This window comes from Triturus cristatus, chromosome 8 (genome assembly GCF_964204655.1).
Source record: "Triturus cristatus chromosome 8, aTriCri1.1, whole genome shotgun sequence".
NCBI lineage: Eukaryota > Metazoa > Chordata > Amphibia > Caudata > Salamandridae > Triturus > Triturus cristatus.
In genome coordinates, this window is record NC_140591.1 from 839,091,807 (window position 1) to 839,108,685 (window position 16,879).

A 16,879-nucleotide genomic window follows, 5' to 3' on the forward strand; every position below is an offset into this window, starting at 1 on the left:
ATGAAGCCGGTTTAATCTGTAGAAAAACACAAGTTCTACGAAAAGTATCTTCAAATGTGAAAATTTTTAAAAGACCTACTCAACACTTAAAAATAGAAAGAAGAAATAATAAGAATTGAATGTAACCTTTACAGAGCGCCAGCCGATCTGTCAAAACTAGAAGGAAAAGTACCTTCTTCTGGAGTGACAGCTTAGTAAAATGCATACTTCGAAACTCGGCAAGACTGACTCAATTTACCAACTTCAGAAGAATGCAAGGCTCATTTAATTATTATTAACAAAGTACTATTTAATTTCTACACTACAGTCCCCCATTCTAAAAGCTGTTAATCTAACCGTGTTTTCTTTCACGTTCTAAACGAAGATGAGTCCAGTACCAAGACATAGAAAAATTACAGCAAGTACACACTTCCTGCTTTTAAGGGGGAGGGCAGGATCGAAGTGGATATGTATAATGAGAAAACATGTCTACGTGAATAAGAGAAGAGAGAGGAAGTCACAGTTGAAAGCTGCAGAGGGTCACATAGTAGGTGCAAAACCGACGGGTGATCGTGGAACATGAGGGCTCTCTTTGGCCCGATCCTATTGAAGTTACGGAGATTTTTGAATAATGCTGTTAAGGTGAATGGAAGAGGTGAAACACAGGCAGGATATCCTTATGTAAGGGCCCTAACGGTAAAGGTGCAAGTAGGTTAAGCAAATCCAGTGGGATATACATTCCTATGATGAGGGAAACATGATTCTGGATGTTCCTCCTAGTGTGAATGCCAGAGTGGTAGGAAGCGACCTTGCCAGTTGATTGTGAAGGTGAATCGAATAATGGGGGTGTTAGTGCTGTGTTTTCGAAGGCAGATGCTCGGAGTATTCAGAGGCATAGGAAAGTGATTAACATGCTTTAGAATATTGAGGATTATGGAACTCTTATTTGTTGGTAGAATGTATATTGGCTCAACGGTCTGCCTGCCAAATTTAGATGTTGACGGATTTAGGTTTGGCTACGGCGCAGACTACTCTGCAACGCCATAGCCAAACCTCTCAGATGGCCCAATGGAGTTAAAGGCCCCCGGAGAAATGGATGTATGTTCGCCCACGCAATCAGGATGGGCAGACATATAGCCATTTTCTTTTTAATGTCCGTCACTGCCAGGTAAACCCTAGCTGTGAGGGACAGTACAAAACAAATACCCCCCCCCCCTCCCCATCATTTGAGAGGACTACCATGGAGGGAAGCATTATTTTCTTTCCATTTCAGGGATCTCTTTGGGGGGGGGAGCCTGTTTCTGTTTAATGCAGGGCTGCTTCGTTCTGACGTAGGTTTGTACTACACGGTGATATACACTGACAGGAACCACTGTGATGGCGGTTTCTGACAATGCATTGTAAATGACCACCAGCTTAGCGGTCATTGATAAACTTGGCAGGCCGTCCCCCTACAATGGGGGTGAAGTAATTTACCCTGTCCCTATGGCTGAACAACGGGCTGTCCGTCAAAATATAAACCAGGTCAAATGTTCTTTAGTCCGTATTTTAGTTAGGGCAATATTGTATGGTATAAAATTCGAATCTGAATTCTGTGTGCATGTGACATGGGTTGTATGTTTGCTGACGTATTGGGAATTTGGTGTGAGAGGAATCTTTATGTGTTCAAGTGGAGAGTATGTGGAGCATGTGATGGAATAGAATTTAGAATCGTATTTTAAGGGAAACAGTTTGACAAATGTAGAAGGATGGAGACTTGCTCTTTTGTGCTTCTGTTTCTTACTCGGGTAAACGTACATCTCCAACTACCTTCGAGTGACCATGTCCCATTTCACAGTTTCCTTTTCTTCTTAGAAATCAATGTGGTGTTGTAAGAGACGAGAGATAATTGCATGAATACTCTTTTATATTTCCTACCAGGGTCACCATGGACAAGTAAACGGTATGAGCTGGCTTGATTGTGCTTTGTTGATTGGATCTCTGGAAAGGAATGCGTCTTGCCGCAACATCTCCAAAACAGATAATTATGTAGCTTGTGCTATGAAGTGAAAAGTTTCAGAACTACGAAAGTAATCTTTGACGTTTGGGAGTGTGCGGCCGGTTGGTGGGTGCGTATCTGGGGCTAGGGGTGTGATGTGTGTTTAGATAAATAGACAACAGATCGTAAACTGAAAGGACCAAAGACAACTTATTTTTCACAGAGGATCTAAACTGGGATCTCAAATCGTTTTTAGAATGATCAGACCCTATTGGTCTCTCAGGTGTTTGTCTGCTAAATCATTAGTGTATTTTTATCTCATACTATTAGTTATTTTTGACTAAATTATTTCAACAAAAATAATTGTATCCAAACAACTGAGTACAATACTAGTAAAATAATATTTAAACTGAAAAAACCCTTGATGCAAACAGTAGAAAAGACACATTTCAAAATATTTATTTCAGAACACAATACATACACAACTGGAAAAACTCAAATTTGCAGGATAGACCTCAAAAATATATAATTTGAAAATGGCCACTTATGTGTCATTATTCCTAACCTCGTTGACAGTGATTTTAAGTTTTCTAAAAGACCATAAGGAGCCCCTAAAGACCACCTAGCAGCAAACCTTGTGACATCAGCAAGGAGGATGCTTGAGGCTTTGTAGGTCTACTGGCTTTACACTTTATTACAATAAGATGTTCTTTGATCCGGGAGTCATTTTAGACTTTGTAGGAAAACGAAGAAAATTGTAATAATCAGATTAAACAGACAGCTACCGAGCAAAGAGGCCTTTCATATCTTATGTTCCATAATAGTCCTGCTATATTGCCCTAAAAGAACGCCAACATTCAGTAAATTTGAATCCATTCACTCTGATTTGGTTCCTCAATCAGTCAAGAGCTGTACTGTAGAGCCCATCACAGTGTGAAAGAAAAGGCCAACACAGCCCTTCTGGGAAAGTCCATGGCTCCCGCTAAAAGAGGAACGGCTGTCACTGCATCATTCATAAGCTGTCCCCCAGTCAATGAGATTTGCACAATTACTTGGAAATCATATCACACATCACAAAGTAATACTTCATTGACATGGAGTCCAATACAGACAAAATGGTTGACTAGATTAATCTTGGTATCTTTTTTGCATGTTGTAATTTACACTGCTTCTGCAGGGTGAGTCTCTATTGTAAGGTTTATCAGTCTAAAAGAAGATCCAAAGATACAGAAAAAAGGTCGCATATAAACCTGCTTCTCCACAACGGCTCCTTTTCAAACCAAGAGCATAGCTGATCAATTCCTTAGTTTGAACTTCCCAGGGATGAACAATTGTTACTTACCTGTAAACAGGTGGTTCTCCAGTATTGGTGTCTTTCATAGATTCACATGCTTGAATATTCCCCGTCGTCGGAGTGGGAGTCCCACGGTAAATAATATAGCAATATATAGAGCCATAATATATATATATATATATATACATATACATAAGTAATCATATAAAACAGAGATATAAGTAAGTAATAACATCAAAAATGTCCCTGTATGAAACTTCCATAGAGATACATGGAAAGAGAAAAAAGACATTCGTAGTCTATCTCTGTCATTATGTTAGTCCAAACTACGGCCAATCAGGCGCCAGCTCCTCTCTAGAACCTTCTCCTCAGAGCTTCTCACCTCAGATTTTCGTAGCACCAAAGTGACCTTAGAGTGTATGAGGAGAAGAGAGCCTCTGAAGGGAGGAGGGAGGGTCGCATGTGAATCTATGAAAGACACCAATACTGGAGAACCACCTGTTTACAGGTAAGTAACAATTGTTCTTCTCCAGTATTGGGGTGTCTTTCATAGATTCACATGCTTGAATATAGAATAGCTAGCAGTAACAATCATCATTGTTTCCATGATCACAGAGCCTTGAAATTATAGTGACAATAAATCTTCTCATGCATATGACAGTACTGAATAACTGTAATTGTATAAATGCATCATATGTCAATTATAAATGGAAACAATATGGAGGCGGGAGGAAGAGGCTCACCTTATTTAAAAAGATTGCGTAGCACTGCCTGTCCTACTGCAGCGTCCTCTTCGCTTAAAGTTGCCAAGCAGTAGTGCTTAGTAAACGTGTGTCTGGTCGACCACGTAGCTGCTCTGCAGATGTGTTGCAAAGGTACTCCAGCAAATAAGGCAGTCGATGATGATACTGCCCTAGTGGAGTGCGCTCTCACTGAAGACTGTAGGGGTTTGTTTGCCTTTTGGTGGCAGAAAGCAATAGCTGCCGAAATCCATCGAGCAATGGTCGGCTTAGTAACCGGACGTCCCTTATGACAACGTCCATATGCTATAAAAAGTTGATCGGACTTTCGAAACGAACTTGTCCTACTGATGTAGAATTTTAGGCATCGCTTCACGTCCAAAGAGTGCAATCTTTGCTCTGCAGGTGTCTGAGGGTTGGCAAAGAAGGTCTTTAATATTACTGGTTCATTAATATGAAAATCAGTAGGCACCTTGGGTAGGAATGATGGATTGGTGCGTAACACTACAGCATCCGGTTTGAACTGCAGGAACGGAGGTTTGACGGTAAAAGCATGAATGTCACTGACACGACGTGAAGACGTTAATGCCAGAAGTAGAGCGACCTTCCAAGTTAGATATTTTAGGTCGGCCTTGTGAATGGGCTCGAACGGAGGTCTCATCAATTGCGCCAACACAACGTTAAGATGCCACAACGGAGGAGGGCGTCGAATTGGCGGGAATTTCCGAAACAAACCCTTAAAAAATTGGCGGATTATTCTTGAGGAACAAAGGGAATTTGAGCCATCCTGCCGAATACGGGAAATTGCTGCCAAGAAAACCCGTAGGGTTGCGTGAGACAAACCAGAATTAGCTAGGTGCAAGAAGAAAGGTAGTAATTGGTGCGCCGTGGAGTGTATCGGGTGGACGCCGTTAGCAGCACACCAGTGGCAGAATCTTTTCCATTTGAACTTGTACGTCCTGATTGTAGAGGGTGCTCTTGCTTGGGCCAAAATATCCCTACAATCCTGCGGGATGTCTAGATGGGCGAACTAATGGTGTTCAGGTTCCAGGCCGATAAGCTCAGTGAGGAGGGATTTGGATGACAAATTCTCCCTTCGCTCATCGTGAGCAGATCTGTCCGCTGTTGCAGGAGGATTGGTTGACATTGGGACATCAGAAGCAGTTCTGAGAACCACGGTTGTCGGGGCCAGCGTGGGGCTATTAGAATCAGGTGGCAAGGCTGTCTCTTCATTTTCCAAAGGACCCGAGGTATGAGGGGAATTGGAGGAAAGGCGTACGCAAATAGATTGCACCAGTTTATCAAAAGGGCATTCCCCTGCGAGCCCTTGTGGGGATGCCAGCTTGCATAATTCCGGCATTTCCGGTTCTCCGGCGTAGCAAAAAGATCCAGTTGTGGACGACCCCATATTTGGAATATCCTCTCTAGAGTGGGTTGGTGCAATTCCCACTCGTGGGTCGACGAGGAGGACCTGCTTAGGGAATCCGCTAGGATATTGGCTACTCCTGGTAGATGTACTGCTGTAATCATGATTTGATGATTGAGAGACCAGTCCCAAATTCTTTGAGCTAACCTGGACAGACTTGGGGATTTTGTTCCGCCTTGTTTGTTGACATAGTGCATACAGGTTGTGTTGTCTGTTTGTATTAGCACTGATTCTCCCTGGATCAAGGGCAGAAATGACTTGAGAGCAAGATAAATTGCCATCAACTCCAACCTGTTGATGTGCCAAGTTCTTTGCTGTGCTGACCATCTTCCTTTTACGGAGAGATCTTCCAAATGTGCACCCCATCCCTCTAATGAGGCGTCTGTCGTGATTGTCCTGTCCGGCGGCACCGACAGAAAAGACATGCCTTCTGTGAGGTTGGCTGGATTTGCCCACCATGTGAGCGCTGACCTCATTTGATCTGTGACACGTACCATATCGTGGAACGAACCCGTGACTTGACGCCACTGAGCGTCCAGTGCTTCCTGAATAGGACGTGTTCTCAGCCTGCAATGAGGAACTAAGGCAATGGAGGATGACGCCATCCCCAGAAACGATTTTAACAATCTCACAGAAACTGACTCTTTTGATCTGATTAACACCACCAGTCGTAGTATCTTTTGCAGACGCTCTTGGGAAAGAAACGCTCTTGCTGATACCGTTTCCAGAGTTGCTCCCAGAAAATCCCTTTGTTGAGCAGGATGAGGTTGGGATTTTGCTGCATTTATCGACAGACCTAGTGAGTGAAACACGTTCTGGCACAGAAGTATGTGTTGTTCTAGGTGAGTGCTTGACTGGGATTTTAGGAGAAAATCGTCCAGATATGGAAAAATCTGCACTCCCTGAAGTCGCAGAAACGCTATCACTGGAGCTAGTACCTTCGTGAACACACGAGGGGCCGAGCGCAGACCAAACGGTAACACCTTGAATTGGTAATCGTGTTGACCCACTCGAAAACGCAGGAACCTTCGATGCCTTTGTAATATCGGAATATGAAAATAGGCATCCTGGAGATCTATAGTTGCCATGAAATCTTCCTGCGAGAGTAGACGCAAGATGTCTACTAGCGTCATCATTCGAAAGGATAGGCCCTTTAGGTATTTGTTTAGTGCCCTTAAATCGAGGATGGGCCTCCACTCCCCGTTCTTCTTTGTGATCAGAAAGAAACGGGAATAAAAACCCTTTCCCCTTTGCGATACTGGCACCATTTCTACAGCTCCTTTCTGCTGTAGAAGTCGAACTTGATGTAAAAGTTCTTTCATGTGAGCAGGTGGTGGTCCGGAGGGTGGTGTGGAAGGAGGGAATTTGGTGAATTCTAAGGCGTGTCCTTTCTTCACAATGTCCAAAACCCAACGGTCCCTTGTGATGGAGGACCATTGAGAAAAGAACAGAGAGATTCGACCTCCAACCATGCATGTCCGGAAAGAGTCACTGTCTCTTAGATGCGTTTCCTCTGTATGAGGATTTCCCTCTATACGACTTAGAAGCCTGCTGTCGGGAAGATTGCTGTTGCTGGGTATTGGAATATCGGTTGGATCCTTGATTATAGGGTCTGTATTGATTATTACCCCTTCGAAAATTGGAGGAGGAGGAGGTGCCGCGTCCGCGTGCACCACGAAAATTCTGCCTTTGAAATTGAAGGTTTCCTAAAGATCTAGCTGTCTCAGTGTCCTTCTTTATGGATTGAAGTGCCTCATCAACGTGAGTTCCAAACAACGCTTCGCCGTCATAAGCCATGTTAAGAATCATGGATTGTACTTCCTGACGAAAAGATGTCGATTTTAACCATCCTTGCCTGCGCAGAACAGCCGCTCCGGCAAGCTGACGGAATCCCGTGCAGGCGATGTCTACTGCACAATCAATTATCTCCGTCGATGCTGCTTCTCCTTCTTGAAGCAACTTCATTGCTTCCCCCTTAGAAGGCTCCGGTAACTGTTGCAGTACTTCTGAAATGTCAGCCCACACCTGTCGGTCATAGCGACCCAATATGGCCAAGGCATTAGCTGCTCTTACCACAGTAGGGGCCATTGAAGAGAACTTACGCCCTATGGCATCCATTCGACGTCCGTCACGGTCCGGTGGTGCGGTGACAGTCGACGTCGGATTTTTTGCCTTACGTTGTGCTGCCTGCGTAACGACTGATTCAGGTTTAGCCTGTCCCGTGAGGCATGCTGGGGTTCCTATTGGTGCCTTATATTTTTTCTCTAATCGAGGCACCTGTGCCGGCAAGGTATTCGGTGCTTGCATCAACTTCTTGCCTTCCTCCCAAATAAATTCCACAATAGGAATAGCATGAGTCTGTTTAAACGGCTGACTCTTGAAATCATAGAGGAAACAATCTTCCTCTCTGCGCTCAGTTGTTAGTTTAAAACGTTGCGCCGCCCTCTCCATTAATTGATGGAAATTTGCTATGTCCACTGGAGGTGAATCCCCTGTGACTATCTGAGAGGGGGATGGTGTCTGTACTTGGTAATTGTCCCACTCCGCCATATCCTCATCATCGTCATCCACATCCCCATCATCATCTGGGAGTTCACCCTCTTCTGTTTCTTCCTGCGGAGGCTGATATTGAGGCAACAACCTCTCTGGGACCTGTCTTGGAGGTGCAGACGGCAGCAGAGGTACAGGATTCTCTATTGGTATCGGTGGTATAGTTGGAACCACAGGAGTTGACGGGACCTCAGAACCTTGTGGAGGTAGCGGAAAGCGTTGATTATAGTCATCCAACATGCGTTGGAGATTAGTTATAAGCGACAAAGGAAGAGTCGCCTTTGGCTGTTTCGCAGGCACCTGCTGTATGTACACTGGATCTTCATCCTCACTGCTGTCCTGGCATTTAATTATGAGGTCGGATGGGCTTTGCGCCGTTCCAAAGGACTCCGGCAGACCCTCGGATTCCTGATCAGAATCCGTAGCAAATAAAGGCGATGGAGGCTGCGCCTCTGAAAGCGATGCTGAAGATGCGTGAGGTAGCTGTTCCCTCCTTGACTCTTGGGCAGACGCTACTTTTTTCAACTTTATCCTTATGAAAGAACCTGCCGTTGACTGCTGTATGGTAGACACTGTGGATGTCTTCGGAGAAGGCCTCGTCGACGGAGCTGTCGTAAATGGAACGATTGTCGACGGAATATGCGTCGGTGAACCTTGCGCCTTTGAAATAGACGTCGACGGAACCGTCGTCGACGGAATCGTCGTCGACGGAGCCGCCGTCGAGGTCGAGGTCTTGGTCGGCGAAGTCGCCGTCGACGATCCCGTCGACGGGATCTTTTTCTTCTTCGACGACGGAGTGGGCGTCGACGAGTTAGACGACGCCTTCGTCGACGACACAGGTAGCGTCGACGGTACCTTTGCCTTCTTCGTCGTCGACGATGTAATGGGCAAAATTGAAGTCACAGCCCTTGTACTAGTGATGGTCCCCGTCGACGAGGATAACGTCGACAGAACGCTCGTCGACGACGAAGCAGCTGATGTCGTCGTCATAGTCACCGTCGACGAGCCAGATATCGCCGATCTCGTCGTCGGCAGCATCGTCGACGAGGCGGACAGTCTTTTTCCTGAGGACTGTGAAGTAGACGCCTCTTCAGCCTGAGAACTGTGTCTCTTAGGTGACAAAACAGTAGGTGCGACAGCAGAAGTGGTAGCTGTCAGAGTCAAAGAAAGCTTCTTTTTCTTGAGGAAAGGAGATGGTAACTCCTGCACACTACTGCGCTTAGAGGCTGGTTGAGAACGGCCAGAATACATACTTTCCACATCAGAAACTGGGTTGTCCTTATCCTTCAGTCTCTGTAGCCATATTAACAGGCGGCCTTCTCTATCCTTGAAAGTCTTTGTAGAAAAGGTTCTACAAATTTTACATTTTGCCACCTCATGGTCTGGGTACAAACAGTAAATACACTTACTGTGTGGGTCTTCAGAAAATAGACGCAGCTTTCCACATGAAGAACATGGTCTAAACAAAGATTTCTTACTGGAAGACATTCTGACTGAAAAAATTGAGCAGAGCTCAGGGAGACTCCCGGTCACACGACGTGCGGTAGAAAATCTGAGGTGAGAAGCTCTGAGGAGAAGGTTCTAGAGAGGAGCTGGCGCCTGATTGGCCGTAGTTTGGACTAACATAATGACAGAGATAGACTACGAATGTCTTTTTTCTCTTTGTATGTATCTCTATGGAAGTTTCATACAGGGACATTTTTGATGTTATTACTTACTTATATCTCTGTTTTATATGATTACTTATGTATATGTATATATATATATATATATATTATGGCTCTATATATTGCTATATTATTTACCGTGGGACTCCCACTCCGACGACGGGGAATATTCAAGCATGTGAATCTATGAAAGACACCCCAATACTGGAGAAAGAGGTGCTACCTAAGTGGAAGTAGCAGCGTCAACATTATCCTGTGTAACTGGTGATGCTCACATGTGACATTTCCTGTTTAGCCTTTCTATTAGGGGGGCAACAAGCTTGAAATTTCAGCCAAAAGTATTTTAGTGTTACATTTTAATTCAACTTGGCAGCATTCAAAAACTGGCAGAACATCTTGCACGCATACCTTTTATTTACTAGATCATTCACAAAAATGTAATCATATCAATAAGAATGTGTGTCATGGCCCCATTTATAACCAATCCCAACTATTTTAGAATATCAAAAACCAGATAATGAAATATTTTCACAATGAAAGTGCTTTTAGAGGGATTTGAATAGCATTATATCCACATCTACTAGGAATGTAGCTTCAGAGCCAATTTCTTTAAATTATAAAGAACTAGTCAATACAAGTATTAATGCTAAGCAATAACTATTAATCAACATCTGTTTTTTTGCATATATGCGCATTCAGCGCCTCAGTTGCAAATATATTTATTAGTAACCTGTGGTCCTTCTGAGAGTTCATCCAAAACAGACAGAACATCCTTCTTCCACCTTCCCACTGTACACTCTTTGATGTCACCTTCTGAACTTCCGCACCCAGTGTAATCGAATCTGTGAAATACACATTTAGATCTAATTACGATGTATGTAAAAACACTGGCTTGAAGTGTATGAGTCATAAAATGACCGAATTATTTATAAGCAATGCTGTCTGACAAACCTTCTGTTAGCTTACAAAATACGGTAAACTTGTTTAAAGACGCAAACAAAGCTTACAAACAAAACAAATTTGAGTAAACTTCATGGCTAACTTCACTCACTACTAATGACCACCGTCACACATAATATAGGGTCAATGACAGACCTCACTGTTTCCATCCAATGCCCCACTATAGCTGAAAAGGTTGACATGTACATCTGAAAGTTACAGAAGCCTGGATTACAGCATGTATGAAAAAAGTTTTATACAAAAGCTAGTGCTGATCTACTTTCACTTTTGGGAAGTGCCTTATTTTTCTGGTTTGCTACGCACTTTTATGCTCAGGCTATACGATTTTTCCCCAATTGAAAGCTGGATAAAACCACCATGTTTAAATTTGTCTTGCAGCTGCTGCAGATGGTGCCTTCCTTAGCAATTGATGCAAAAAGACCCAACACAAAAGCAGGATAACATGAAACGCCCAATGGAGTCGATCGTTGGTTAGTATATCTTCCCGTCTATTCGTGCACACGAGCATGGAGTAGCAAATGGTTGTCTATTTTGCTCTGGACGCTTGGGACAAAGACAATCCCTCTGTAGCACCACCACGAGCCTGAAACATGGTATTCCAGGTGCTTCTAAGATTCAAACCCTTAACCTTTGCCTATTACACTCTTATCCACGGAGGACATCAGTCCTGCCCAGCTCTCCCAATTTTGCTAATACAATGCTAGTCCAGAGATTGGACGGAACACAAGAAGAAAAAAAAGCATTGATAAATGCATTTGGTTTCGCCAATGTGATTAATAATAAGCTGTTTTTTTTGTTGTAAGTTGTAGTTTGCTTAGTTGTACAGTATACGTTATAGAAAGTCTGTCGAAGTGTTATGACTTGTTTATGTACAAAAGGCAATATATTGTGCTGCTACTAGTGGTATAGCGTGGGTAGGTAATAGCAAAAGTTTGAAAAATGAAAGAGGGAAATAATAGACTTGACGTAATAGCAATACCATGTGTTGAGTGGAGTTCCGACAACTTTTGGGCCCGGTGCCACTGCACCACTGAAATCATGCCCCTAGTGGCTTCAAAATAACTGCATTTGTGACTGCCTGTTTAGTAGCAAAATATAGCAATTTTGTAAAGTGGTAGTGAAAATAAATTTTAACATAGGACAGACCACTTCAATCACTACAGAGAGTTGGCTAGATTCTAGAGCAGAGACTATGTTATCCTCAATGTAAATCTGAATACCTTTTATGCTTGTGTGAAAACTCGTGATTATGAAAGAACTGGTTTGTGTGTAAGACTGATCCTGCGTAATGTTCGCTGCCCATTATATTGAGTGATTTTGTCCCTATATTGTATTCTGCACTATGAAGAAGAAAGAGATTTGTGATTATCATCCACTGAGCTTCCTTATTGTCAAAGGATGTGAATTGCATCACACCAACAAACCCAAAAATAGGGAGACATTACTCCTTAATTGCCAAATACCTTTGCAAGAGACTAGGAATTTTATTTTGAACAAATTTTGAGATTTTTGTGAATCTCAAATCCTGCGGCTTCCTTGATAAAACGAGCATAACAGTAGCGGAGAGGATATGTGGAGCACATACCCCTGTCGGCACTCAGGCGCATACTATTACCTGGCACCAAGCCCCAAAGCTCCTACCCACTGCACGTGTTGATAGCTCGCACCTGTATGTTGTGAATACATCGCATGTCCGGGGGGAAACCCCTGTATTCTCCACTGCTTCCATTGGTAGGGTTCTCCAACAATGAAAAATATTACACAGCCCAAACCCTGCGGTGTGGACAGACAGCTCACTGACAGAGCTGGACCCTACAGTCAGCTGGTGGAAGAATATGATCTCCTCCTCCCCCCCTGCCCCCCCCCCCCCCCGCCGGGGTAAGTCCTGTTACATAGCCGCATTATAGCCAGCAGTCGCCGGTTTTGGATTCCGAACACAGGAGAACCACGAACACACCCAGTGATATATAACATACTACTTATGGGGGCGGGCAGACACTTAGTCACATGGCTGTATAAAGCTGTCCGGGAACTGCCGCTCAAGCCACTGGACGCACTGCGACAGACGTGGGAGGAGGACATGGGCCGGCCGTTGCACGACAAGGAGTGGGAACAGGCTATAGAATACCCCAAAAAGGTCTCCAGAAATTCACGATTTAAGAACATACAATTTAACATCCTACACAGGGCATACTTAACACCAGAGTGTCTACACCGCTTCTACCCAGATACGCAATACCTCTGTCCCCGTGCTCGGCTCCAGCAGCGGACTTCAAGCACATGTTCGAGGGGTGCCCCATGCTACAACGGTACTGGGAATACATTCATGAGACGCTCTGTGCAACCACGAACATCTCAGGGGTCACTTCATAGGAGACGTGCGCACTATGCGTGTTTAGAAGAAGAAAAACTGATAAAGTACAGGTCAGATTCATGTCACTTTCCCTACTCCTGGCAAAAAGAAGAATAGCCATGCATTGGCGAGCCCCGGAGGGACCCCCAGTGGAGGCCTGGGTGGGAGCAGTTAAGAAATGGGGTGCAGCAGAGGAGGAAGCGATACGAGACAAGGAAGTGAAAGGAACACGCAAACACCACATTTCCATGGAATAGGCACAATAACTAACAATTTAGCCAGCAAACCACACGGGGTGAACCAGTCGAAGCCTCCCAAACCCAGACAACACCCATCACACTAATAGGACCCCGCGATGGGCACACCAAATCGGAGCGCACACGAACCAGTGTCGCCATACAACAGTTCTTGCATGTGAGCACAACCCCAGGTTAATTTAGGGAAGATAATCACCCCTCCCTCCCCGCATCCACAGCCGTAGGCCATCAGATCGCCATGCAAACTTGGATACAGGACTTACTCCTCACCCCCCGCTGACCCCGTATCAATACCCCAGTTCAACTCCCAGATTACCAGTTAGAGATACACGCCAGCAGTTTGGTATCGACACTAGTTGGCAGAGGATATAGCCCAATTGAGGGGCCAGAAAATCACCACTACCACTGACACCAAAGATAGGCGTGTTCCCACACCAGGGTACATGTTTATAGGCACCCTACCGAAGACACACAAACAATGTAGATTACCTCAATATGCATGTACTCCTGGGTCTGTAATGAGGATCAGCGGCAATTATGTATGAAGATCCCTACTAATGTATAATCAACTGCCAGACCCATGCCAATCTATCTAAGCATGTAATTCACATATGAACCTGTGCTTCTCTGTATCTAAATTGCTAAAATCTATTACAAATTTAAACAAAAAAACAGTAGCGGAGAGGATGTGGCTCAGCCGCCAGAGCGGTTGACTCAAGAGCTGGGGACCTGGGTTCGTGTCTCAGCGGCGCAACATCCTGTGATTCTGGGAAAATCCCTTAATCTCTCTGGATGAGTTGTTCTATATAAATCTGCTGCAAGATAAATAAAAAAGCAGGAAGAGGTAGAAATTTATGAAAAAATACTTCCAGCAAAGCGGATGTTAACAGTATTTGGGCTACAGGGATACTGATAAGAAAAGCAGATGAGGAACAAGTAATGGTAAATGCAGGAAAGTATTCGACAGCCAATAGAAATGGAGAAAAAGTACGTGGCAAGCTCAGGAACCAATGAAAAGCCAGCAAAGAGAGGGGGCAGGATGCAAACCCCTTTTAAGTTTATTTAAAAAACAACATAATTCACAAGAACAGCGCAAGCGCTCTGCAGGAGAAATCTAAAAAGGTTTCAGTAGTAGTAAGTGGTAAAAATTATTACAAGGTCAAATGGTTGTGGCAAAGTGGACATGGCCTTTTCACATTGCTGCCAGGTCTAGGAAGATGGGACTGACCAGAGGGACACGGTGTGGAGAGTACCTGGTCTAAGGTGGTGAAAGAACTGTAGATCTCTGTGCAGAAAAGTCTTGGAACTCGCTTGCTGGTACAGAAGAGAGGTAGAGGAAAGCAAATAAAGATTGTGCTTTTCCAGATGAAAAGAGAGCAGTAGGCATTTGAATGAGTTGTGTCAGTAATAGCACTTTGTTTAAAAGAAGATAGACTATGTGTATGCATACAACCAATATGACTTCATCCCAATTAACATGTTGCAATGACTTAGACCAGTTCAACAATATTCAAAATCCACCAGTAAAAAAACATTGAAATGGGCCTGTAGCCACAACACTGACCCCCATATTTTCAAGACTTTTTTGCACTGTTACAATACAAATGGCACAAAAGTTATTACCAAAACAAAAGAAAGCTTTTCCTATGGAAACTAGGTCCGAACCAGAACTACTTCTGGAGACTGCCTGTAGGTAATAAATACATATACATTTTCCTGAAACATTGTATATTTTGGAAGTGGAAAGTTTCATTTAGGTGGAAAGTTGGGTTTTAAAGGTAAGAGTTGGCTGTATTAGCATTGTGTGTGTTTCAATAGTCCTTTTTGACAGTAATGTTATTTGTTGTGTATTTTTTGTAGGTGGTAGTATTTGTTACTGTAGATTTAGTTAAATTTTACTTTGTTTCCCTGCCTCTTCTGTGTAAATTAGATTTCTCTTTTTATATATTATTTTTATTGTGTGCTTGCGTTGCATGTGGTGATTCCAGTTTCTCCGCTACTACCATTAGAGAAGTCTGTTTGTATGTCCATTCAAAGAATAGCAGTGCTTCACCTCAGTAGTTTTTCAGTATTTTTTTTAAAAGCTTTTCCCTTTTGATTTTTTTGCTCACAACTTTCAGAAAAGGATTCATGCAATTTGTCTGCTCTCCCAGCAGTGAAGCGGATACTGGGATCAAATTTAAAACTAGAGCCAATGCTTGATTGAAATGACAGGGAAATTCTGGAATTTTGTATTGCGGGCAGTAGAAATTTCACTTTAACAAAAGCATCTTACAATAAAAAATCCTTGTTTAGAAAATGTGTAACAGATTCAATGATTTAAGTTATATGCTAGTACATGGTACATTATCATTACAACTCATGCAAATAAAAGAACTACCATGTCCGGGCCACAATAAGAACTACAACAGAAGGTAGGATTGTGCACCTTAATTACCGTTTCATTTAATAAACCTTAGATACGGTATACACAGTTAGGGTGCTAGGTGAAGCACACAAGTACGCAACTGTGATTTTGAATGCTTGAATAGAAAGTCATGTTAATCAATTTTTCATGCATTTGAGAGAGTTGTGTAAAAAGACCAGGTTTACGGCTAACACGTTGTATGCTATTAATGTTAGGACACAATTAATGGGGATCTAGGTAAATATTTCTGATAATGCTTCTGAATAGCTCAATGTTTAATGCCACCTCCTTGTTCTTATGGAATGCTATTCCACAATAGCTGTTGCAGGCTAATTCAGCCGCCCGCTCCAAAACTGCATGATACGCCCACTTAAAATAACTGAGAATGCGGCCTTCTTTTTGCTCAACAACAGCCTGCTCACACCAGACTTAAGTCATCGGCCACACCTCTCATTTTGCGTTATCGCCTACCACTGGCCAGTGAATAACAAGTTGAGATACCTCACAACATCAGTGGTATAAGAGAGAGAAGATCTTTATTGTTGATTAATAAAAATCATTACAAACAAGGAAAAAAAATACATTAGTTTGTGCATAAAATTGTATAAATTTAGTCAAACAATTGTGTTTTCTTCCAACTGTAAAAGCAACACAATACATTGAAATTTTAAAATGATTTTGGGGTAGCATTATATTCCAATTCATTTATCACTCCTTATTGTATCAACGTTTTTTGTGTGTTACTGGGATCTTCCAATAAACTATATACTATATTACCCATTTTTTCTTTAAATCCTAAGTTAAAATACCATAGGTAAAGTGCCACTGTACATTATCATTGCAAAATGCCAACCTTACTACAATTTACTTATATGAAAATCGAATGTTTCACACAAATCAACAAAAGACAGCGCTACTTTATTATAATAAAACAATCTTCTTAAAACTGCCAACACTACATTACCGCTTTTTTTTAAGCTCATAGATTAAAACGCCGTGATTAAAGTGCCATACTTAAAATTACATTATACAGTACCTTCAGAAAATGCCTTTCTTGCATCAAACAACATTCATAACATGTTCGTCAATTGTGTTGGGAGCAACTGAATTCTATGCGAGTCCATTCAACACGACCGCTTACTACTTCACGTGCTGGATGATTTTCATGTTTGGTTCTCACTTGAACCTGCGCATTTATTTTTGGAATCCGGAGGCAAGATGGCAGTTTGTCAAAAACCGTAGTGCACACGTCTGATCAGAGCTCCTAT

At 42.9% G+C, this 16,879-nt stretch overlaps 1 protein-coding gene across 1 annotated transcript in view; it reads right to left on the reverse strand.

The window, feature by feature from the left end:
• Positions 1 to 16,879, reverse strand: part of ABHD10 (abhydrolase domain containing 10, depalmitoylase) — a 161,900-nt gene that overhangs the window by 49,823 nt on the left and 95,198 nt on the right. Inside the window, exon 3 of the mRNA XM_085622329.1 lies at positions 10,365 to 10,476. Within this exon, the coding sequence (XP_085478455.1) occupies positions 10,365 to 10,476 (112 nt within the window). The remainder of the gene's footprint in view (positions 1 to 10,364; positions 10,477 to 16,879) is intronic.